The following is a 26,254-nucleotide window of genomic DNA, read 5'->3' as shown; positions in this document are numbered from 1 at the left end:
AACAACATGATATGTACCGTTTAAAACATTTTCAAGTCATCACACAGTTTGATAAAAGAAAATAGATCTCATTTTTCATACAAATATTCAGATTTCATTGGCTGTTGTCGTTAAATTATGTAAGAGGCTGTAATGGTGTGTTGACCCCAGCAGAGTATCGGCGCTGATCCTGTCAGAGTATCCCTCTTGTTAGAAGCAGTTAAATTAAATTAAGTCATAAACATCAATCAGTCATGACTGCACTATTTCTCTTTTATCATTCTAATAAGACAGCCTAGGAGTGAGTGACACTGACATTTCGTGGGTTAACAGTCTAATTAAATGCATGTCCAAACAATTTCACTTTGCTTTCAAAACAATTCCCCCTTTTTTTTTGAAGCTAAGAGTATAGTTGACCTCTGGGCTAATTGCAGATTAAGGCCACTAATTAAAATAAGCAAACCAAAGTAATGAAAACAAAATTAAGCTCTAGCATAATAACACCAGGCCTTCCATAACACTAAGCCTGCCATTTGGCTTACTATGATATGATGAGTTGTAAGCAGACGGTTTGATGTATTGTCATTTTGCCACAGTTTCCAAGTGTTAAGTCCAATACACGAAACCTCTGCTTGAATTTCTGCAAGGCTCAAAAAACACCTTGATCAGATAGCGTTAATTAGATTACTGGCCTGTCTGTGTCTCTTGTCCTTATACCTCCGGTGATGAATGATTGGTGACTGAATACTTTTATGAGCTAAACGGGAATGATGGCAGCCATCCAGAGGGTCATGCTAGAATCAGATTGGCTGAAAAGCCCTACTCGGCGAAAGGATATTTCAGCAGTGATTTTCACCTGATGAAATTTGATCTCTGACCCACTTTTCAAATTTACATATTCATCTTCACTGCAGGTGGGTGCCGTTATTGGCTGAAATTCTCACTGCACAGTGTGACTCAAAGGCATAAATATCACATCTAGCTGGCTGAGTCGGAGGGATGAATGAGAAGGAAACGACCGTGGAAAACCTCCGCCTGAGATAAAAAGCCGGTGTTTGATTAATTAATGAAGCCACCATGTTGTAGAACAATTACTGACGACATACACATAAAACAATAACAAAAACCTGTTTCTTTTTCAAGCTGAGAAATCAAAGGTGTCTGACCTTCCTCTGTAGCTTCGAAAGCTTTCCCCCTCCAGAGAGAGCTGTCTGCTCTCACTCCTTATTGAATGAGTGACACTTCAGAGTTTGAACGCCATCATGTTGCAAGATGGGATTTGACATTTTGCACAAACTTTAGTCAAACGTGGAAGGTACACAGACAGCCAACTGTCTTGTGCTACATTTTGTTTGTTCATCACTGTTTCAGGTGCTTCAGCTAAAGCAGTTTGCAGCCACACCAGATGTTCCGCGTAATAATCTCAAAGCTGCCACAAGTCAATTTGTGGGAAATAAACGTGTAAAAGAGACGGATCAGTTGATGCTATGTTAGCACCACAGATGTGTTAATTATTGATGTGGAGGAGGAAAACCCTGGCCTATTTGGGATATCTGTCGCTCTTTTATGTTTTTTGTTTTTTTTTTTGTCTTTTCTTTTTTGCCACTGGTTATGTAACAGGCATTTCTAAAAAACTCGGAGCAGAATATTCAAACTCTTAACACCTCACCTTAAAATGCTTCAATAGCATGGTATTCAGCACACATCTGGAAGCTTAATTGGCTACCACTGACACACTAGATTGACCTTTGTTTTTACTCTTATTTTCTCCAAGCTGTTTCCTTGAGGAGTCTGCCTGATCTCCTTCCTTCCTATCTTGATGTTGGACTCAGATTTAAACCAGCGCAGGCACCTCTCTCTTCAACATCACTTGTTTTCCTTCATGGCGAGGATTCACTTGCTTTGCAGAATGAAGCTGTGCCCTGTGTGCTTCCGAGTTTGCCAGCCGTTTGTACGCCTCCTTCCTCCTCCAGTGCCCTGCAGCTGTGAATTCTGCTCACAGATTCACCATGGCCGTGTTTATAAAAAGAAGAGCACCTCACTTTCTCTCCTGCTTACATTAATTGGCCAACAAAACTGTGATCGTTTTTAATTAATTATGAGCATGCACATTAGGACTGCTGTAAGCAATTACTGCCATAGTATATTGACAGATTTCTGAGCATAATTGAAATGCAGGGGCACACTGGGCATACTTCAGATTCTTTACATCACCTTGTCTTTTTTTTTTTTTTTTTGCTCCAACCCTGCCTTTCCCTCTAAAGCCCCCGTCATCAGGGCCTGTTTGGGATTCAAGGCCTGTCCAGCTAGATACACCCACAACATGCTCCTCTCACTGCCCTAACAGAGTTGTTTGGGGGAGTCATGACCATCTCCGATAAATAAGAGGCTAAACTTGTTTATTTGTGGTCAGGAGAAACACCGTCATGACCACCCAACATTACAATGTCAAGTCACGACGAGAAAGTAAACAACTGTTAGTGAAGTGTGAGGATGTTTGCACAGTATTCACATTTTTTAAATTAATTATTCACTATAACATTTGCTGTTGCAATATTTACATTTGATGAAATGCATGTTCTACATACAGTCTGTGTGTGTGTGTGTGTGTGTGTGTGTGTGTGTGTGTGTGTGTCCAGATCTGCCTGAGTGCACTCACTGGTGGATCAAAGGTAGAATGAATGTTCATTCCACAGTTCAATGAAATCTATTATTGGGAGTATTTTAACATCAGAGTCTCATTTAAGCATTTGTCGACAGTTTTCAGTCTCCATTGAAATACTGTGACTTACAATTCAAAAGAGAAGGCTTCCTAGAATTGGATTCTGATCCAATCCTAAGTAGAGTTAAAGCCAGTACCCTCGAGCTGTTTGGATATAAATCCATCTCTCTACATCTCTCCAAAGCTCTCGTCTTGATTGCTATTTGGATTCCTTGCTGCATGTGGGGCATGAATAAGTGAGCAGAATCTTGATCTTCTGCAGAATAAATGTTCTTGGTGGTACCACTTCAAAACAGGTTGACATGACTTCATCTTTTGGCTTGGTCTGCAATTTTTTTGTGACTACTTAAAATAACTTTATAACGTTGACAAATGCCTTTGACATGGCGGGCTTACATCAAATATCGTCCATAAAAATTGATGTTTTGTTTGTTTACACTGCTGATGCTGACTTTCTAAGCTCACTTGTAGCTTTAATGATATTTCCATGTGTCCTGGGTGTGGGGTGGTCCTCACCAGAGCAAACCCACTGACTCATAGTTTAAGAGTTTAGTTTAAGATATGTGGGGATTTGTGCACCTTGAACCATTTGGTGTAAAAGTCAGACAATAGATTGAATCCCTGGTGCTGTTGAGCTACACAGTCCTGCACACTAAGCTGGTTATTTATATGCCTTGCATTGTATAAAAAGAAGGAACACAATGTTCCCTCGCTGTTCTGAATAGAAATCTTAATTAATTAATAAATCTTGGCAGCAGAACCATTCCTGACTGACAAAAAACAGGACAATGAAGCCCACAGATGGCAGTGGGGAACAGTGTCTGTGTGTGTAAGCTGATAAGTCATGCACTGATGAGTCCATTTCTTAATTGCAATGAAAACTCATTTTCAAATCTGGCTGAAGAGGTAGTGTTATTAATTGATCTTTTAATTAAAAAGCCTACGTTCTCTGGGTTCTCTTGGCAAACAATAGTTTGTTGCTAAATAAATCATATTCAGTCTTGAAGCACACCAATTAATCATTAATAGTCACATGAGGGTTGCTTAAGGCACGCGACTCAGTGAAGCCCGGTACATTAAGATTCGATGATTTCTGAACACACCCTGTCCATTAATATTAGATGGAGAGACGGTCAGACATTTTATTTGTCATTAACGTGCTTGTATTCATGCACTTTGTAGAAATGTACGATTGGAGACATCATCTTTGTTTTGATGATGAGCTCTGCATAATGCAGATGTAATGGAAGTCGGTTTGTGATCGACCCACAACTGGCCATTTGTCAGCCGGCGGGGCCTCACAGCACCCATTTTTCTGCCGTGCCTGTGCTATTCCTGGACCCAACCCCTCACCCCCATCTGGTGGAGTCACCATGACTCCAGGCATGATTTACAGCACCACCACAGCATTCACTAGACACTAAATTACCTGGATTATTGGGCCTTCATGATTTTTAGTGCACTACTTTGCATTACTCTCCAGACCCTGATGGTGTATTGCACAATATATGATGATATAGGACATGCCAGCAAGTTGAAATTGGAATTATTGGATTGGACTGGATTTTATGGGTGTGATCTGTCTTAACAGATCTCAGTGCCAGGATCTAAATTGGAAAGGCTTGATATTATCGATATGCATATAAAATCAGGGCATTTTGGACCACCTACAAAATTATGTGGGTTATTTTTCTCCATTCCAAAATGCTGCAACAGTTGTTTGATTTGAGTGGTGAGAGAGACAATTACTTGGACCCAAACTACTTTTGAATTCAGCTCATTTGAAGAAAACTATAGTTTGGTAAACTGTTATGAGAGGTGATAGATGATGATAGATGGTCCATATGCCGAGTCCAACACTGGAAATGATGGCGTGTAGTGTTATTACATTATGTTGATCGGGAAAATGATTTTATATATATGTAGATGGATCATTTTTTGGTTTTTTTTTATGTAATTTTGCTTGCCAGGATTTTAACCAACTTCTAAGAGAAGACAGTAATCCAAGTTGACCATAAATACAAAATCCTTTGAGTCTAATGAACAAAGCACAGTGTTCTCTTTGGCAAATAGCTGATCCAGTTGGTAATAAATAAAAGGAAACACATCAAAATGCTTCCTCCTCCTAAAAGAAAATACAACAGCTACATGAAAGGAGTAAATTTAGACTATTTGGCAGTGGCTTTATGTTCTGAATTTTAACAGAAAAGACACTGACTCTGTGTGTGAGGTTTCAAGTATTGACACACCTGCCTGGACCACCATGTCCACTGTCCTAGCATCTGTACAGCACGACAGCCAGGTCACCCTGGCGCTTTCAGAGGCTTCAGATAATCAATGGCCCCGCACAATGACACCAATGGAGGATTACAGGGATTCAGTCTCTGTCGGTGGGCATACTGCATTGATTTTGTCATACTTGCTATTGGCTGATATTTCTGTGCTGTAGAGTGCTGTTACAATTTTCCTCGTTCTGTTCCTTTTTGTTTAGTACTGTACAGCTCTTCTCTGGTGCACGTTGTCAAATGCAAAACGCTCTGATGATACATTATCACAGCCTTTTATAATCCTCGTTCTTTGCTGCATGTTGTTTGGTAGCTCTGCTGCAAAGATGCTGATGGGGCACATAACTTTTTTGCAGTCTGTCTTCGTGGTGTGGTTACCATTAATGCTGGTTGTGATTAAAATAGATACACATCTGAAGCAGTCTGTGAAGTTTGAGCAGATTTGTGAAGTTTCTGAAGCGTGATTGAGTCAGAAAAGTGTTCATAGTTTGAGTTTGGATGCTCTGGAAACACAAGGGTATGCACATCCAAAGCATGCACGCACACATGCACATACACGCACATTCATGCACAGCTACCACACACATACAGTCAAGGTCTACTTATACCCCCCAGCATGGCATCCAATGTTTCATTCGGTGATATATGAACAGGAAAAGCCCCAGCACAACCCATCGCTTGATTCACTGCCTCAAGTCCTTCAGATTATTCAGCTCAGCCATGGAAGAGGGAGGATAACAGTATAATTGGTACACATATGCAAGGACAGAGAATCTGCATACACTAGTCATAAGAATGTACTCATTAGGATGTGGAAGAAGGTTGGTAGAAGGGCATCCATCATCACAGAGCGCAGTGTCACCTCAGTATGCCTCTCCTACATGATCATACACCACGTGTACGGATGCTCACATGTTTCTTTTTCACCTTGCACAGATCTGTTGCATCCCACCTCATCTATCTATGTGGCCTCTCGCAGGTTGGCAGAGACAACACGCACACACTGGGCCAATACTGCATTCTCTTCATTTAAATGAAGCCCAGACATTGCCAATATATCTGTCTCACAAAAATGCATATATTGGCTTTAATGAAGCATGTTGCTACTTCTTTGTACCTAGAATACACATCAGAACTTGTTGTTCAGGAGGAATAGAATATTCAGACATGTCCATTGGATTAATGATTTGTCACTGTTTGCTGTTTGGGGAGTCTGATGCCAGTTAGTACCTTGGGGTTATGTTGTCCAAAGCTGCGTCAGTCCATACTGAGGTCATCCATTACGAACAACTCCAAATGCAATTTGAAGTAAAGGTTTGGAGGCGCTTGGCCAAGCCCTTCCACTGGATACAGGCTACAGCTCTGACTGACAGCTCGCTCTTAAAGGCTCATTGTCAGGGATATAAATAGTCCACATCTCACTCTCAGACATGGCTGGGCAATATATGCGCTCACTGCAGGACTGACCCTGAGAGTGTGGGCTGCTACCATGTTTCATAGGCTTTTAATCAGAATCTGTATGAATGACATAAAGTAATTTAGCTGGGATTGTATGTCAGATGGCTGTGCATCTGATTGTGTGTTTAGAACAGTCACATTATTTGTCAGGCTTTGGGGAGTTAAGCCAAGTTTAAACAATACACAACATCAGATTGAGCCCTGTACCTTATTACGATTGTTTTTCCTGCTTCCGTGTGACTTTCTGATTAATGGAGAAACAGCAAACTAGTCATGATACCAGTGGGAATGAATCCATGTATGTGTTCAGTTCTTTCAGGTACTTAAAGAGGGTCGTTTTATTTTGTTTACCCTCCACAGTGAATTATGAATTCAGCATTACTCTCATAATGGCCAATAATTACAAATGTAACAAGTGAAACATTTTTATTCAATTATGTGACTAAGGAAATTGTAAGAGCACTGGATTTTCTTTTCTTTTTTTTGGTCTGGACAGTTTTGTCCAAGCACATACTGTACACACAGCATATACTATTCAACAAAATGCCATTGTTGTAAGTCTATATAACTTCAATTCATTAATTCCATTTCTTTCAAGGCAATGTGTTGCTGTAAGCAGGGTAAGTATTTGAAGTACAAAAGGACTGGGCTGCTTTAGAAACCACCTATATGTAAAGCTGCCTTCATGACACTGGCAAAGAGATTTACTCCACATTTCAGCACATGAAAAGAGCCTCATTTTGCATTCACAGAACCTGCCTGTGCCATTGAGTCTTTGAACTTCCATTAAGCCATTTATCACAATGCAGTGCAATTCATTTCATTTTCCTAACACTGGGGATGGATGCCCTCTCCCCTCCCCAGCTCCGCCTCTGTATGCTCTGAGTGTTGCGTTTACACTATGTAATGTGTGCACTGACCAGGATGTCGGAGGTTGTCATTTTCAAGTTCAACAACCCTCCTTCATCAGTGCTCTGTGTCTCTTTATCATTAAACAATCTATTATATTGTCTCTTCACGCATTTCTTTTGACTAGCATGTGTGACCTGCCAAAATGTGGTATCTCTTTGTGTTTTCCAGTTGCCCCAGCTATCCATGAGATGAAAAGCCATGGAGTTGGTTTGGGACGCACAGCTCTGCTAAGGTGTGAGGCAGCTGCTGTCCCTTCTCCGACATTCGAATGGTACAAGGGCGAGAAAAGGTGAGCTCATTTTGATTTTAGGAGTTGTCTGTAATAAAGTGTATTGGCAGCATCACCCAGTTTGTTTTACTTCATGTAATTGTGAGGTGGATATTTCTTGCCACTCTGGACAATCTAATCTTAGTGTAGTAGTGCAGTTTAAACAGTCCTTGGAAGGGAAAATATTTTTACTTTGAAATTGACCAAATCTGAACTGTCCTGATGCAGTTTAACCCACCAAACCTGTACTGGAAGCACATCTACAACAAAAAAATGCTAATTATCATAAACGATGGACCCTTCTGTAAGGCCTGCCCTCATTCGGTGCTGCTGGTATCCCTGTCAAGCTTTCGAATTTACAGTGACAACTGGGGCAGATTCATCATAGAAATTTGCAGAAATTTTTGAAACACTTGATCCTGGATTCCTTACAGAAGTAAACAAAAGCAGGCTTCTCATTTCTAGCTGAAGACTGTGAATTTTGTCAGCTAAAATGATGAGATTTTATTAATGTAGCTAGCTAATCTAAGATAATGCTCATGCTTAAACTCTGTGAGTGAACTGAGAAGTCTGTCCCCAGCTGACATTTTCATGTCACACAGTTTAAAACAACAACCCTGTAATAGGGTCTCAAATACCTATTTGATGGCAGCGTGCATAACGCTAAAAGAATGATGATAAAGTTATATGTCCCAGGCATAACTCACATCCTCACCAGTTGTTGATCCATGTAATGTACGCAAGGGAGCATAATTGTTTGTATATTTCATTATCGAGCTAGTTTGACCTGCAGGTGCCCAGTTACAGTTGTTTACAAAGGGTCAAATACTGTTTTTATATGGAGGTTCACAGAGTGATGTGAAGATCGACTGTGTTGGATTTTGAAAGTTGGATTCTGAACCAGAATCTTCCTTTGTGACATTGGACAATTAGTGTGATAAGTGTGAATGTGTGATAGGAAGGGTGTGGTTTTTGCTTGTTTGCTTTTTCCCAGAGACAATGCATTTGCTTGTTCTCCCATTCATCTGGCCTCTGAGGAGAGCCCACATAAATACTCCAGAGTCATTTGTTCATCATCCTCACCTTGCATCCTAATAAAATGTTTGCTGGCAACTGGCTTAAATCATCGGCAGCACATACATCAATCAGTCTAGATTCAAGTGTCAGTTCTTGAATTTAAAAACCAAATTACCCCCATTACCCACTCCTGGTGAGCACAATTTCAATCATCAGCTCACACTGTGCTAATTGTAATTATGGGGTGGATTCAATTTATTCAAATTGCTAAGGAGGCAAGTTGGCATGATTCTAGTCTTTACTTAATTCAAGGACTTGTTCTCTCTGTGACTTCTTACATGGCTAAATGGTGATTTCTTCATTTCCTCCTCATTATGAGAAGGACATTAGTATAAAGACTTAAGCACAGAACACGTGTAGCATCTGTGAGACATTAACTCTGGCTGTGACTTGTCCGTTGCCCATTTGCTATATTTTGGAAATCAAGGCTGCTTCTTATTTTGGCTCTGTGGTGATGCAGCCTTACCATCAGTGCAGTGCCGCTGCCAGTTTGCCTCTATCGGAGGAAGTCTGACAGTTTTGACAAGCAAATCATTCTCTTGATGTGTCACCGCTTTCATTCTTGAATGGAAGTGGGTGAGTGTTTATATGTGTCTATGCTAGGATGGGGGGTTTCTTTCACTTTGACAAAGGGGAGCATTGACTGGTTTGAAGAGGAGGCGAGACACCCGCCGTGGGAGAGAGAACAACAGATTTGCGGATATTTGCTGGACATAAGGTCACACATAGTGTTTCAACTCAGAGTGCCTCTCAGAGCAACTCGAGCCAAGCTAGAGATTAGGGGGGCCCAAAGCAAGGCCAAGATAGAAGCTGGTCGTCTCTGGAGGTTTTTATGGTTTGTAATGCCAAAAACGAAACCACGCTGATTAAAACAAACTCAGCTGTAATAACTACGATAATCTCACAAACAGGATGCACAGCATATGCCGTTACAGAGTGAATTTCAATCTCTACAGGCTGCTAAAGATCATCACGACCACCAGAGTAAACAATTAAACATTTGTCAATTTCACTGCACAGATGCCAGAAACAACTGGAGTAGGATTTATTATAATCCCCGGCCTACACCTGCAACAATACAATGAACAACGTGTCAAGTGGCACCCAGCTGGTTCACCTCTGGGTCATTTCTGTCTCCTCTCAGTCCTTCACAGCGTCTCTCCAAGGCAGCCACAACAGACCAAGGGATAAATAGATGTTTTGAAGAGGGTGATGAAGTACTGTACAATCTGATGATCCACTAAAGGATGACAAACATTTGTACCGTACTTGACTCATGTTAGCCCCCGCCCCCCCAACACTTAGTTTGTGGGTGACAAATACAACTTCATGTGCTGCGTTTCTGTTCTGTTTTCAGGATTATCAAGGGTCAAGGCATCGACATCAAGAGCCTCAGCTCCAGATCAGTCCTCACAGTGACCAACATGACAGAGGATCGTTACGGGAACTACACATGTGTCGCCTCCAACAAGCTAGGGACAGCCAATGCCAGTGTGCCTCTCATTCGTAAGTTGTCATTCTACCTGCTTGTGGCTAAGTGGAGTGGTGGGGAGTCAGAGGGCTGAGTGATGTGGATGTCAGTGGGGGTTTATGCCCTCAGAGTGTTTTCATTTTGGCTTCAGCACTCTTGATACACGATAAAAGCTGAAGTTAAGCCCAGACTTACAACTGGGTGCCCACATATCACCAGTTGAGGTGGTTTCTTATTTCCTACTCATCAGTTTTGTGAATGTCAATTGTCCATTATGGTTTTAGAGTCTTTGTGTGTGTGGGTGTGTGGGTGTGTGTCAGTGTGTGTGTGTGTGTGTGCTTTTAAAGTCTACATCTGCATGTGTACTGGACAAAAACACCACCTGAAAAAGAAATTTAGCTTGGAGGTGGTAACAGCATCACAATTACAAAGGCAGCTACACAGGTCAGCCGTGCTAAGTTGAATGCCAAGTAGCAGTATGACTCAGATTTTAAAGAGGTCTGAGAGTCAGCCTTTTCATGGTTTTCAAAGCGCCATGAGGCCTCTAGCAGAGATCCAAAGAGGCCAAATAATCAGAGGCCAAACTGCTGGTGCATCAGTGAGAGACTGCAGAATTATTTAGAGGGGTTTGGGAAGCATTCTGCATAAATTAAGGTCCTGAAGAAAACAAATCAGAATATTTGCTGAACCCCACAAACTAAGACAGCAAAAGTTTCCACTAAACAGGTGCAGACCCAAAATACTGGCAAATCATGGCAGAAAACCAGGTTCAGGTTGTGGGTAGTAGGACTTTGTGCGTTCCAGCGAGTAGCCGTGTTCATGAGTGGGAAGCCAGTCAGGGATCGTGCTCATGTCATTGCATGAGCAATTTTTAGTTGGACCAGGTGTCTGCACAGAAGGGGTGAGATCTTGGTGAGATAGTGTGAATCTCTGGCCACAGTATACTCTCCTGATTAGGGCTTGTGGACTCCCTGTCTATTTGAGGAGGCTGGCCATTGTGGAGACAAATGGAGAGCAAAACACAAAACTGAATCCAAACCTCTGTGACACAGCCCAAGCAGAAACTGCATTATGAGCTTAACAAAGATAATAGTTATGGGATCACTGATTCAGCTCATTCAGAAGAAGCTTGGCAAGAAAGCCATCACACAAAGGCACAAGCTGCATGAGCACTGAGAAAGGCTGCGTGGTGTAATGAAATCATCTTTCAATCTTTTCAGATGGGTTCGAGCTTAAAAACCCTACAAATAATACTACAGGTTGCCAACCATTGAAAACACTGATGTGGTAGATTTGCACTGTATGCTGTCGGCAGCCATCTTATCACAGTGATAAAGTTTGGAAATTCTTGGTTTAGGTACCTTGAAAGTGCTTTAAAAGTGCTTGAATCTTATTTTTAAAAAAGCTGTACAAACCTTGCTGGATGAGTTTGCAGCCCATAGCCACTCCACTCAGTGGAAATACACACCTTTGAATCCCTATGAGAAGCGACTTTCAGCCACATTTACTCCTGAAAGAACGAGGCACTCTTTGTTCCTCAAGAATGTTCTGATATCCGTCTACATGCATTCACAAACTTGTTCAAGAGTAGTCTACTTTTTCTAAGCCCTAGACTGAACTTCTTGGTAGGTGTTTGATATTCCTACACTGTTTCATTTATTTTGTCCACCTGCTGTACCTGCCAAGCAGCCAAAAATGCAATGACAGCAAGTGGTAGGTGAACGTATTTCCCTCAGTGTTTTAGAACAAGTATGGATGGAAAAAATCCATTTAATGTATTCAGTGATGAAATATGAACAGGTGAATTAAATTATTCACCATTTTGCGCCGCACCCTCTGATGATAACATTGTCCCTAGCAGGCCAGAGACTCAGAATACAAAAAGATATTTCTGTAGAGTTGGCAATTGTCAAAGGAGCACTCCACTCTCCTGTTTATGTATGCACAAAGAACATCAAAGGCTTGTCTCAGATCTTCAAATGGATGATCTTAATGTGACACTAGCGAGGCCTCAAAGGCAGAGCGGCAAAGAAACCCTCAGAATAGTCAGAGGAGGCAGCTTCCTGTGCTGCCACCCCCAACATCTCTCTCTTCCATTCCTTTGCTTTGTCTCCTTGTCTGTCTTTCTATCAGGGCTTTGTCTCTCTGTTTCTCTTATCTCATTCTCTTACTCTCTTGCTCTTTTGTCCTCTATCCCTCCCTTGTCTCTCATTCTTCCTCTCTATCACTGTCTTTCTCTCACACAGAGCATCTCTGTCCCCCTCCCTCTCTCTCTCATGATCTCCACTAATGGAAGAGAGGCCAATTCTGCTGTCGCTCTTAATGAGAAATGGCAAGCAATCGCCGCAGCGCACTCTCACCGGTACATTGACGCAAATAACCAAACCCAGAGGTTAGATTTCACCACGGGTGACTTTGGATTGCTATTTTAGAACCAGTCGATAGCTATTGATGAGCAAGATGGGAAGGGGGGAAAGGGGCATGCATATTTGATAGAGCATCATACACTGAGGTGAATTTTAAGTGGCAACACAGTGTGGGTGGCTTGCAGCATATACAGTAGGTTTTTTTTGTTGTTTCCATTACACTGAGAGATTTAGTAACTGTGCATAAATTGAAGAGGTCAAGTAAGGGTCACAACCCTTCAGAAAGCCACTGAGGAAAAAGATTAAGTCTAAACTGAAATACTAAGCATTCAGGGCTCAGTTTAATTAGTCTCTTGTCAAGATTCTGAAGATGAAAGGTTCCTATGCCTCATCAGTGAGAATCTTTTTTGTCTTAACCTAACAGAGTCACTTTAAATCAGTCCAGGAAAAGGCTTGCCGCTATTGCTGACAAGATGAACTGTGACTTCTCCCAGGCAAAGTAAACACGTTTGCCTTCCATGCAAAGCCGCCACTGTAGACAAATAGTTTGGTGTCTGTTTCAAATGAAACTAGGAGGAAAAGCTGAGCCCTCATCCTGGCTTTGTGCATATGTTGACATGATTGGTTCTGACTAATTTTGGCATTTTTGAAATGAGTTGGATGGCAGTGTCCTCACTGTATGCTGTTGTGGTGTTTGAGATTCAGTTCTGCCAGTTGTGTTAGACCATGTGGGTCTGTTGTGCTGTTAAAGTATTCGTCAGGGGATTTTGATCTCTTTCAGCTAAGTACCACTTTAAGCTTTTTGTTTAAAGCATGAACTGGGTTCTTTGGAGCACACAGAAAGCATACAGCCTCCTTGTCACTACTTGTTGGAGTACCCTGTGTATGTGTGTGTTTATGTATGCATGTGCGTTTGTGTGTGCATAAAGCTTTTTGTACCTGATTGTTTTTTGATTAAGACAATACCCAGTGTCATCATTGAGTGAACGAATAATTAAGTGGAAAAACCACTCATTACTATTGTCTGTGCTTCTAAACAATTGCTAAGTTACACCTCTTGTTACAGAGGTGTAATGAATTGAATTGGATAACAGGTTTGAATGATGGGAATGATAGAAATACTCTGTATGTTTGCAGATGGAATAGTTGTATTCAATTGATTCTAAGCACAATTGAACCAGAGCTTGCACAAGTATAGTTTGTGCCATGACTTATTGTGAGGCAGTTAGATTTAATCACAAGACAGGCTTTCTCTCAATAGCTTAACAACAACAAGTAATCACAATTAATAAGGTATCAGCTTTGAGAGAAAATTAGAGAAAATTAGTATGAGTAACAGTTGTATAAAATCAAAGCAGTAAGACTGGAACAAACTATTACAAGATGCCAGTTTTCATTCAGTTATCAACTGTAGTGGGTTATGTGCTGGCTTGTTTGTTGATTTACAGTGCACATTACAACCCCAATTCCAAAAAAGCTGTCCAGTTAAAGAAGCCCTCCTAGTTAATTAGAGAATCCAGTTGTCATCTTTATGTCACATCACATCTTATACAAACCCTGATGATAAAAAGCATCCCAACGTATTTGGAATCAAGGTTGTATAATCATAGCCATAAATTTCCATAGACAGAGCACAGTAGATAAAATTTGTGACCAGATGTTAGAGTCAACATGTGTGTTATTATATACTATATAGTTTTGTTCATATGGTGCACCAGTTTATGTACTATTAGTGCTGGCTTTGCAAATGTTTGTGCGGGAATTACTACAGCAGGCTCAACAGTATTAGCATTTCAGTTGGATTTGCTTGTAAAAACAGACGAGTGACTGCAGTTAAACATGAGCATCTGTGTAAACCAGCAGTGGATAAATTTTGCTCTTAACTGACACAACAAAGTTATCCTGCAACACATGGTCTTTTTTATTTTTGAGTATTGTGAAGTCTGGCACTAAAGAAAAGTAGAGGAGGACCAAATGGAAGCTGAAATTAAAGAATCAGAGGACGACGGACAGATGGTAGTTGTAAAATGCTTAGATTCAACACAAAAATAGTGACAAAATTGACCAGTTTGGCTGCAAAGTCTGTATGTGTGTGGGTGGGTGTGTGACAAAATGTAGTCATAATGTTTGATAATCTTGTCAAAAATGAAAATAGCCATCCATTGGACAAAGTCATAAACACAGTGATCACAAAAGTGAGAGTTTAGTCTGCATTAGCTGTCTGATCAATCTAATCTTGAGTTATTCGTTCATGTGTTTCAAAAAATCTACCCATTAAAAGCAGTAGTGCTGAACCCAGTTTGGTCACTGTCACTGAACAATGCTCACTGCTGTTCTGCAGGAATCTCCACAATCCTCAAAGGCTCTTCAAACCATCTGGAAAACATATTGCACAATAGAAGATTTTCAACCATTTTTAAATTAACTATCATGAAGTGCATCTTTTTCATAAATATAAGCAAAGATGGCAGCAGAGATGGCATATTGTTTCTCCCTGCTCAATTTGTACGACGTTGTATAACTGACAATGTATACAGTACATATTATCAGTTATCCATCCATCCAGTAACGATACCCGCTTATCATCTTTTTGTTTTTTCAAAGATTACTGGCTATTCTTTGTCATTAAACTGAATATATGAAATCAAATGAATGAAACGGTTGTCAGGCCAAAGAGATTCTGCATGTAACCGTTGATCTTTAATGAGTAATTATAGAGTACATCTTGGAGAATAAGAGAACACAGAACAAAAACAAAGAAATGAAACCATTAATTATTTCTAAATGTGCCAAAGCATCATTGCAGCTTGTCTTTCTGATGGTCCCTGCTTGCACGCACACTTGTATACTATACTGTATGTACACCACACACACACTCACACACATCTTATGATTTTAGCTGAGGTATAACAATCACCAAACTGGCAATCCCTATTTCAACTTCCTATTTCATGTGCTAGATGGAAGTGAACTTCGATGAAAAGACTGAGGCTGTTCACTCCAATTTTCTGAGGAGTCCTCCAGCTTAATTGGTCAAGCTCTTATCCCCCAGCCCACCTCGGCTTAGCCCTGGAGGAGATTTTCTCCGCCTATACCTCTGCCTTCATTTCCTCCTTTCTCCTCTCCCCTCCTCCCCCCACCCCCAAGCAGTAATCGGAAGAGACTGATGGGGAAGAAAAAGAGTTACTCTCTCTCGCTCTCTCTCCATCACTGCTCAGCCTCCCTCAGGCAAGAGAGACAATGCTGGCTAGTTGGTTAATGAACGTCGTGTTTGTTTGTCACGCTTATCAATCACCGCATGTGTAGGTGTCATTTCGACATGTCTCCTCATCTGCCATTGTTGTTGATGATGATGTTTGTTCCCACGCCGTGTGATTGTACCTGAGTCATGGAGCAGAGATGCAGGAAAATGGGAGCTAAAGGTGAAACCTGAAATGTGGGTGTGTGTGATAACAGCTTAAAATGCAGGGAAAATAACATTGAAGCCATGTGGGCATCCGAAGGCAATGTATCACATTTTAGTAAGTTGTATTCATCTTTGTGTGAAATTACTACCTCTTCTATTTATTTGTCTACGCTGGTCATAAAACCAGGTGCATCCTGGCAGAATTCAGCTGTTTTCTGAATGTTTTTCAGTGTTAAAACCTTTAAGGTGAGCACATTTTTAAAAAAGCATTTTGACTTTTTTTTTCTGCCGTTTAAATTTTCAAATGCTGACATATCACAATATGCTAAATAAATTGAACATGGTGAGGTTACAGTGTCCCTTATTTTCCCCAAAAGCACCCTTACAGTGTTTCGCCATTTAACATCATCTGAATGCCTGCATTTCCATATTTAGGCAATCAGAAAAGCCATTAACATTTTCTAGTCGCACTGCGATGAGGAAATGTTTGGTGCTGTGGCAGAGTGTTCATCCTGCAGCCCAGCGGGCAGTAGACTTTCTTCCTACCCACACCCCGCCCATCCTCGCTGACTCCTGTAGGAGGCCAGATGCACTGCTAGGAATGTTCATCCCTGGATGACTGAGCCCGGCAGATGCCCACAGGATGATACACTCTCTGGGCAGCATTAAAAATGCCATAGGATGAATAACTAATTAGCTGGCTCACAAATTAACACAGTCTTTAACACTGGATACTCCAGGATCATGGGGGGATCAGTGATGACATGTTTTAGAATAGCCGAATCGTTCATATAAGGAATGTGTCCCTGCATGAACAGTAACTTGATAATGCACTCAAATGGAGCAGTGAAGATGAATTGAATACCTACGATGGCCCAGACTCCAAAGTTTCTTTGAAAAATCCTCTTCCTACCTTTCTACTGCACTATAGCACAAAAATGTCCATATTCTGTCTGTGGGGGGTTGATAGGATTGTTTAGCAATTGAAAAAGTTGATTTAAAAACCTGCATTTTGGAATAAATTCAAACATTTTCAATACATTTTGCCTCTTTGCTGCATTTTGGATCACTGGTTTTATTAGCTTGCCAACTCGTCTTAATAAAAATGTAACTCCAAACGCATCTCATGTTGAGTGTTACTCCAACAGGTCCCTATACTGTGCAGTAGCTGTCAGAGTTCAGAGTCCTAATATGGGCTGTAATATCAACTCCTCATTATGCTTGTGATGAGCTAACATCTAAGTAGGGCCTCACATGAACACTGGTTCCTACAAATCATGTCCTATAAATCTCTTGCATTATTCTGTCCACAGAGAACAAAGAGAATAGCAATGCATGAAATGAAATAGCTGTGAAAACTAATGTGTTTTATCTTGCAAGTGAGCTGGCTTTGCAAGAGGTTGACTGCCATATACAGTGCGTGAAATGATGCCCTGCTCTGCTGAATGAGAGAAAGAGCCCAAGTCAGTGTGGAACTCGGAGGGAGAGATTGCATGTCAAAAGATATGTTCCACAGTAACGGACGAGTGTCTGAGAGCTCATGAAGTGATTCACTGGTGAATTCATGCTCAAGTATTAATCAGATAGCGCCCGCCTGCCTGTTTGAAGAAAGAACCAAAAAGAAACTGTCTTCACATATCGGCTCCCTCAGGAGTACTTAAAGTGGAAACATTTGTGGAAGAAAAGATGAATTCGACCATTTCCCCACCAATATACTGAGGGGAAAAAAGTGTATCGCTTCACGTATGAATACTGATTCTTACACAATTTCCCCATCAAAAAGAATGATGTAATCAAATGAAAGCAAATGTTTTATTGTTGTTGACATTACAGTCGCCAGCAACACAGTCATTACACAGTTGGTAGAGTGCTTCAGGAAAGCAACAGAGAAATCACAGATTGAGACCGTGCTGTGGACAGCAGTGCACCCTTTGGCCCCACAATTGAAACGGCCATATTGAGTTCCCATGAAAATGGATTAAAATGGAGAATCTAAGTAGGTTTCTCCACTATAGCATGGCCTAGATTCAGCAGCTCAGTGCAACAACATTAAGACGTGTTCCTTTCTGTGTGAATATGTGTGAGGTGTAATCATGGCTGCCATGGTTTCCCTTGTGATAGATAAGCTCCTCCTCCGCCGTGAAGCCTTGTGGAAGAAGGTGGTTTATACCTTTGTGTGGAGTATAAATAGTTTTTTAGCTGCAAGTGTAAGTCGCACTGTTCGTGTGCCAAAAACGCAATGCTGGGAAAAACCCTACGAGTCCAAACAGTGCATCGCTTTGAGTTGAGCTCTGATGGTAAAGCACAGCTTTGCTTTGCCACACACCCCAGATTCTGCTCCCCGAGTGAGTCACTGCACAAAGCTGGTCGCAGCTTATCTCGAATTAAGTGCTTGTTTACCAAACAGAAAGCCATGTTATTAATTTATTGGTCTCCAACTTCAGATCAAATGTGCAGTAATGTTTACATTACACTGGTATCTTTATACCAAAGTATCATTAAATAATTTATGCTGCACCGCAGAGTGTGGGTTTAGCTGTGACTTTTGGAAGTCAGAAATCAAAGAACTTGCCAAAGTGATCTGGTATCAATAACCTTAAACCCACCTACAGTGTGTTATGGTTATTTTTTGGCTGTCAGTTTGCATCTCTCATCAGTCTATTACAGAATGAATTCAAACATCCTTCTACAACAAAATCTACAGAGACATCTTCACCACACGTGACTGTGCATAAGATCTACTTTGTGTGACATTTGAAACATACACCTCAAAGGTAAAGAAGACGTGTTTGCTGCTGTACATCCATGCACACACTCAGCTCTCGTAGTTTGACACACTGGACTGAACATTTCTGGATGTCACATTATTCCATCTCCCAAATGTCACCAGTGGCTCAGCCTGAAATGAGTTCATAAGGTAATCAGATTGGAACTCTGAGTTCCCTCCTCAGAGGGATCAAAGGCAGACTAAAAGCTCCCCGTTTTCTTTCCCCCCGGTCATTTTTCGATTGGTTCATATAAAATAAAAGGAGGACACGCAATGGAGAAACAGCCAGTTGTTTAGCAGTGTGATGAGAGTTTGTCACCCAATTACAAAAGCCCCTTCAGGGCTCCCAGGCTCCCTTCATTTTTTTCCTTAGCAGTAACCCATGCAAATCCGAGGCAACTGGGGGGATAAAACATGTTGTTTATGAGCATGTGGAGGTTGCATCTTGCCACAGAGTCCTGTCCAGTCCTTAGTGCATGGAGAGGATTTGTCTCCATCCCCTGTCCCTTTGTCCTTGCATGCATTTTTCTTTTTATTTTACGTCTCCATTCTGTTAATAATACATGAATGTCCTCTTTCCCTCCCCCTCCCTCTCCCCCCTCTCCTCCCCTGTAGCAATTATTGAACCCACCACCACTAGTGCTGTCTCAAGCCCAGGTCAGTATATGTCACCATGCTGTACACCAAATCAGCAAAGAGGTCCGCTGCCTCATACTAACCTGAGCCGAAACCCTCTTCTCCATCTTGATTTATTTCAATTGGCTGGCTGGAGTGCCTGCTGGGTGTACAGCTTCATTGTATGTCCATATATTTGATTTGCATTCCTTTTTTTTTTTATTCTTGTTTCTTTAATTTTGGGTTGGCTTCTACAGCCTGGCTACATATACTTCCTGCAGCCTGTGTCATCAAGCCCGCCCCCCTTTCCTTTCATTACAACCCCGCCTCCGCCACCACCACCCCCATGTGGAGCAAACAGTAGTGTCATCAAAGTGGCTCTTCCATAGGCCTCTGGGTCTGATGCTTTTCATAATGCTGATGGCTTTTTCTTCTTCTCTTTCTGGCTTTCTCACCACCAGCACCACCTCTCTAATGCTCCTCAATGCTACCTAAATGCAGTATACATCAAAGGCAGGAAGCTGTTGGTGGCAAAGGCCCTTGGTTTGTTGTTGCAAGATGGAATCTCTGCTGTCTTTGAACTTTTATCATTCCTTTTCTGTCCCCCCTTCTCCTTCTGTGTCTTAATCTTCCTATATCCCTCTCTCTGCGTTCTCTCTCTGTTCTTTCCCCTTTCTAGAACAATCAGTTGGCGCTCTGCCACCCTCTTTAACCTGATCTCCTGCTAGAGCTGTTGCCGGTGCTACACTGTCAATGTCGCCCTTGTACACCCCCCTCCCTCCCCGCCCCAAACCCCACCACACTGTATTCTGCTGCTTCCACATTCCAGCCCGGAATAATCCCCTCTGCCTGGTTGTCTTTTCTCCCTCTCTAATGGTTTTAAGCAAGTCACAGAATGTAATCTCTCATGCTGGTTACATTATTTTTTGCTTAATACTATTCACATGCGCAGAAACATGCAGAAAAGCACTCACACTAAAAAGCTTTCCCTGGCATGGATGTTCACAACAGACACTGAAATGAAAACATGCTGAAATATTCAAACGTTCTCAAATGCACCTGCACTTACAGCGCACACATAATCACATGTGAGGATTCTTATTGCACGATGAATCTGCTAAGCGTTTTTGTGACTTTTCATCCAGCTCTGTGGATAGACGCCATGGTTTTCCTCCGGCGCTTTATGGTGACCCAGCCCTGGATTAGCACGTGCTCGCCCGCATTGCCTACCTGTCGATCTTAGCTAGATATAATTATCCATGGAGATTCTGTCAGATAACAAGTTAAAATAAGCTCACCAGCAAAGAACAGTCCTGGCACGGCCCTGAACTCTCATTTGACGTAACGCTTGCAGAACAAATGACAATTTCATGGTCCAAAGGAACACCAGTGATTTCAATCGTGGAGATAAACTCACTCAGCGACCCACTGTTCTTGTTTTGTTCCAAGTTGTATTTGAAGTTAATTTTTTGATGGCGCCCTCACTAAGTGCCTTGGCAAAGGGAATTATTTTAGATCCCTGCAAATGGCTCTTTGTCCCAACCATTGTTTAATGAAGTTTAATAATTAATTTTAACAGGTTATTATCTGCTTTTATTTCCCCTGTGACTGAGTTTGGGAAGTTGTGCTCCCAAAACAAGGAGTCTGTAAGGTAAGCGAATCAGGAGATATGAAGTGGAAAAATTGTTCATCTCCCACAGCACTTGCAGTGCATGTTTCAGCCCATTCATCAAGGGCAAATGACAAACACATTCAAATTACAAGAGAAAACAATGTTAATAGGCAACATCAGTCATTGTACTTTTATATCTAACCTTACTGTGCCAGTACTACTCTAGTATGAATGGGTTCAGATGGGACAAAATGTTAATGTGTTGGTTAATTAGATCATATTTGTATGCCAGATATTAGATTGCTTTGACTCAGAGCTTGTATACTTTGATCTGAGGACATCTTTGTGCCTCAAGGATAGTTTTCACAATGATGCCAACTTACAATTGTACTACCGCCCAGTAATAACACTTAAATAACTAGACGGGAACTGGGAGAGCGCAGACAGTTCACTCTTCGATGAGATGCTAATCTACAAGAACATACTATATATGTCTGGATATATTTCCAAAACTATTACAATTATACAATGTCATAGTATGGTGTATGTGTTGATTATGTACTTCTAAAATAGAAATATAAACTTAATATAAACATACATTTGTACAAAACAGAAATTAGGTTTCCATAGCCACAAACCTTACAATACTCTGTTTAACTTCATTACAATCTACTGGATTTTAAGATGTACAGCATTTGCAGTTTTCCACCAAGGCCATATAAAATTAATTGTGTATCCACCCCATGATTCAGACCCATGCTGCAGATCCTGCTGACAAACAGACAAACAAACCAAACTGAAAAACATCGTCTTGATGGTGGAGGTTGTAGAAGTTTGAGAAATTGCATATTTAAGCAAGTTTCAAGACTCAGGAAGTAGGATACTGAAATAATGAATACAGTGATGTTGGAAAATAGGTTAAAAAAAGGCAAAATTCATTTAAAATGTGTAAAATGGCAGCAGTGGAATATGTATGCAATATAAAGTTGGTTTGTATGGCCTGTAAAGTAATCTGATATTTGGATTATGGAAGATGTATGTAGAAGTAGAACAAAACAAACTATCACTGAATACAGTATGGATTTCTTGGAAAATCAAAACATGAATAGTGTACCTGTATTGTCATGATAATGCTCTTCAGGCTTTTAGGCTAACTTCATGACAGTGAAGCACTTGCAGCTCTATGGTTGATGCCCACAGAAGCAGGAAGCCCCCATTTATCATTCAGGGAGAAGAAGTGCAGGTGGTGGACTCAGACAGGCACCTTGGTGTCCAATTTCACAAAAAACCTGGACTAGGCAGCCCATACCACTGAGATCCGTCAGTGTGTGCAACAGGCTGCTGAAAGTCAGCGGTGGCCAGTGCACTGTTCTTGGCTGTAGTGTGTTGGGGAGGCGGCATAGAGGCTGCTGATGCCAGTAAATGTGGTAAGGAAGTCCAGCTCTGTGGTTGGGCAGGAACTGCACAGTCTGGAGGCAGTGGCAGAGAGGAGGATGATGGACATGATGAACAGCGTCCTGAATAAACCCTCCCACCCGCATGATGATGAACTGTGGCAGATGGACAGCGCATTCAGCAACCAGCTCATCCCACCAAAGACCAAGACAGTACGCTTCAGGCGTTCACTTGTGCCCACTGCCATCAGATGCCACAACAGCAACTGTGACCACAGCCTAAGCCAGCTGTGACCCCCCACACCCACACCCAACTCACTCCCACTCAGCCAGACCTGTCACACTCAACTGCTCTCATCTCTAACTGCTCCAACATCCAGACTCAGTGGTGGCTGATAAAGATGTACCTTTTCTACTTCTGCCGAACAAAGATCCATCCATTGTCAAGCCTGTTATTGTCATAATTGTTATTTTAGTAGTTGTAGTATAAAGGGAATATTTGTTTCCTCCCCAGAGTTAGATGAGAATACTGATGACATTCTCATGACTGTACTTTAAATATAAAGCAGAGCCAGTTAGCTTAGCTTATCAAAGAGACTGGAAAGAGGGGAAACCACTAGCTGGTGTCTGAAGGTTAAAAAAAAAAAAAAAAATCCATCTACCAGCACCACTAATTTCTAATTTCTCACTTGAAGTGTGCAACCAAAATTGTTGAACTGCTCCTTTAAGGAAGGATTTATTACGTTTTTATTGTATCATATATTTTATTAATCTTTTATACTTTGTAATGTAATATAATGGTCTAGCATATCATCACATCTATCACATTTTTATCATGCTTATTTAATTAAGCCTACAGCTGTATATCTATTATACATCACAAGGATGTTTCTGCTTCAGCACTAAATAAACTTACTGGTAGAACCTGATTTTTGCATTATTCCCTTCAAACATTCAACTGGTCTTGGATACTGTTATGCATATAGCTTTTAATCTTAATTCTGCTTTGAAATGTTTTTCTTTACAATTTTTTCTGTATTTTTGACCTCTGGCAAATGAATCTCACCCATGATGGTCAATAAAATATTATCTTGTCCTTTCTTAACTGATCCTGTCTCCTACATGTTGTACAGGTATGTTCATACTTCTCAGGGAATCACAGACAGAAGTAGAAACCATCTGTCGTAGCTACAGAATTTCTTATCCGCTGCACCATGAAAGTTTGCAGTACCTCTGTTTAAAATGGTAATATACCATATTTTGATGACAGTGAAGGTCTTAAGCCCATTTTATCTTTAGCGTATGGATTTGTGTGCATTTACGTAAACAGAAAACACTGCTCCAGCACTCCAAAGCAGCTGGCTCGGTGCCACCTTGTCATCCCAATGAAACGTAGATCTGTGATAATAGCACATGCTCCCACAGGCTTTCTCTTATGTTTATTCCTGCAAATCACTTGACAGTAGAAAAACAATGTTCTTAACACTGTTCTGAGCCCCATTTCTTGTCTTGCTGTGCTACTGGTTTAAGAAATATTACATGCATTATACATAATGTGTGTGACTCTGTCTGATTCCCATGTGTCATGTTAACTCCCAGATAAACAAAATTCAGGCAGCCTGAGTGTAGCTAAGTGAAGATCATCACTCCCCCATTAACCCTGTTCTTAGGCCTCATTTTACATAGTGATTATTTATTTAATTATTTATTTTTCATATCTGGTATAATCAGAGCTAATTACAGAGGAGGTAACTCTGATGCTGTCATCCTGGAAACCTGGCATGTGAAGCATTTATTTGAACCACCAGGTGACAGGAAGAAGACATTAATGAGTCCATGAAGGTTTATGTGTCTTGTTAATAGAGTAGATTATAAGAAGGTCTACAATGGAGCAACCTTTAAGAAATGTTCACGTTTAATCCAGAATGGTTTTTTCTTGCATTTAAGTAGACGAGTCAAATTCGTTTCCGTATATAGATGTTTTGAAATTGAGTCTCACCATCTTAATGAAGGCAATGTTCTGATTGATTTAGAACCAGGGTAGGTCATATATCTTTCTTTATTCAAGGTCCAGAGAACAACATCAAAGAGATAATCTACCTTATTAAGTATTCTTCCGAAGTCCTCCAAAATTCAAAAGTCACTCACTCAGCTCCCCAAGGCTCAGGGAGCTGTGTTAATCAAATTATTTTAGTGAGCATGTAAAGCTTCTTTAATCAAAGGGTAGCTGGCTGATTTATGTCTGAAAGTGGGGTAATGTCTTCTTTGGAAGATGACTTTAAACAAGGTTAGGTTATGCTTTTCCTCTTTCAATTCTTTATCTGATGTTTGTACAAGTTGGACCCTAAGGCACATTTTGTTGATATTACACTGCACGAGGCCTTCTCAATAAATAAACAACTTGGCATTTTTCTCTTAAGTTCTAAATTAATATTCTCTCTTGGCTATCACTTTGTAAATATTAGACTAACTATTACTGGAAAAAGCTCATAAGCACATTTAGTCTGTCTTTGAAACCATGTAATGTGTTACTTTGGTGATCATCTGCAGCTGACTGTTTTTCAAAATACTGTTGCAACATAGTCTAACTTTAGCCCTAATACATAATGCATCTTTAGCTGCCTTCATTAAACATTAATAACTTTTGGACTTTTTATCATCGTTTTTTTCATGTTTGCCTCAGTGGGAATTAATAGTGATAAAAGAGTAACAGTTTGAAGTAACATTTTGAATTAAAAGTTTTCAGATGTTCACCCAGTTCAGCTGAGGCACTCCATTGTGGATGAGGAGCTCTCTGCTGAGCCCGAACATTGCTTGCTATCAGCTGTTGCCTTCAAATGAAGACAATGTGACTTTGAGATTCACTGCATTTCTTTTTTGTTTGAAACTGCCTTGTTACTTTGTGGGGCTATTGTCAATATGGTGTCACATCAAACAAACATTCTATTTCTAGTCATATTTCAACATGAAAGCCAAAACATCAGAGCTGGTGAAATGGAGACACTGCCAGCTATATCCACTAATTCACTGCAAATTATTTTACATGTTGAATTCAGAGCTCATTGCTCTGAAAACAAAAGCATGTATGTATTCCATTGTTTTTACTGAAAACACTAACAGTTAACGGGCAGAGTGTTCTGCTCTTGGGCCCTGCAGCAGTGCATACTAAGTCCTTGCAATATATTCCGAAACATATGCTCCAGCATATGCTACATGTCCATGTGAACCACTGGAATACTGATTATTATTGATAACCTAAATACTGGGTCATCCTGAATTAAACTAGTGTGCCCAGGAAAAAGTGGAATATTCAGAAAAGTCGTGAAAGAAAAACTAAAAGAGTATTAAAGGTATTTTTGGCTTTAAGAGACAGTAATAAGTTTTTGCTGCCGCAGCATGTCCTTAATTTCCATCAGGATTATTTCTGACATTGTTCAGGTGAACACTGATACTTAGAGATTGATATTGGATTCCTTGGCTGTCATTGACTGAGCTGAATAGATCTAGCTGTCCTTTGTTTCACCCCAGGCACAATCAATAACACAAATCAGTATACAGTACATCAACAATTACATAACACTGTCTGTTCCTCCGTCCTTTTCAAACCAAACTTTGGTTCACATCCCATAGGCTGTCTTTTCAGACATTTCTAGCTTCGCAGATAGGCAGTCTGACAGTCTAGCAGAGTCAAATGAAAGTGAATATTATTATATTTGGATATTCGTTTGTTAGGTACGTGTTCGTTTTCAGTTTTAGGATTCAGATATTCTTTTTCTAAATGTGTGCTATCAATAAAGGTGAACTGCAAAATACGTTTTGTCAGCACTTTCTTGTACTAAATAAGTCTTCTAAATATACATTAAATCTCAAATCTTAAATCTTCGAGAGCTGGTATGCTGTTTCTGTGCTTCTGTTTCACAGC

At 40.7% G+C, this 26,254-nt stretch overlaps 1 protein-coding gene across 3 annotated transcripts in view; it reads left to right on the top strand.

Moving 5' to 3' along the window:
* Positions 1 to 26,254, top strand: part of negr1 (neuronal growth regulator 1) — a 133,779-nt gene that overhangs the window by 85,941 nt on the left and 21,584 nt on the right. Inside the window, exons 5-8 of one of the 3 annotated variants that reach the window (XM_076725827.1) lie at positions 7,525 to 7,645; positions 10,059 to 10,207; positions 19,327 to 19,368; positions 20,472 to 22,962. In XM_076725827.1, the coding sequence (XP_076581942.1) occupies positions 7,525 to 7,645; positions 10,059 to 10,207; positions 19,327 to 19,368; positions 20,472 to 20,569 (410 nt within the window). In that variant the 3' untranslated portion in view covers positions 20,570 to 22,962. Of the gene's footprint in view, positions 1 to 7,524; positions 7,646 to 10,058; positions 10,208 to 19,326; positions 19,369 to 20,471; positions 22,963 to 26,254 lie in introns of those variants that run through there. The other 2 variants (XM_076725825.1, XM_076725828.1) reach the window with 2 other exon arrangements.

Source organism: Chaetodon auriga, chromosome 3 (assembly GCF_051107435.1).
Source record: "Chaetodon auriga isolate fChaAug3 chromosome 3, fChaAug3.hap1, whole genome shotgun sequence".
Lineage (NCBI taxonomy): Eukaryota > Metazoa > Chordata > Actinopteri > Chaetodontiformes > Chaetodontidae > Chaetodon > Chaetodon auriga.
Note: the sequence above shows the minus strand (reverse complement) of the source record. Positions and strands in the feature narration are given on the sequence as shown.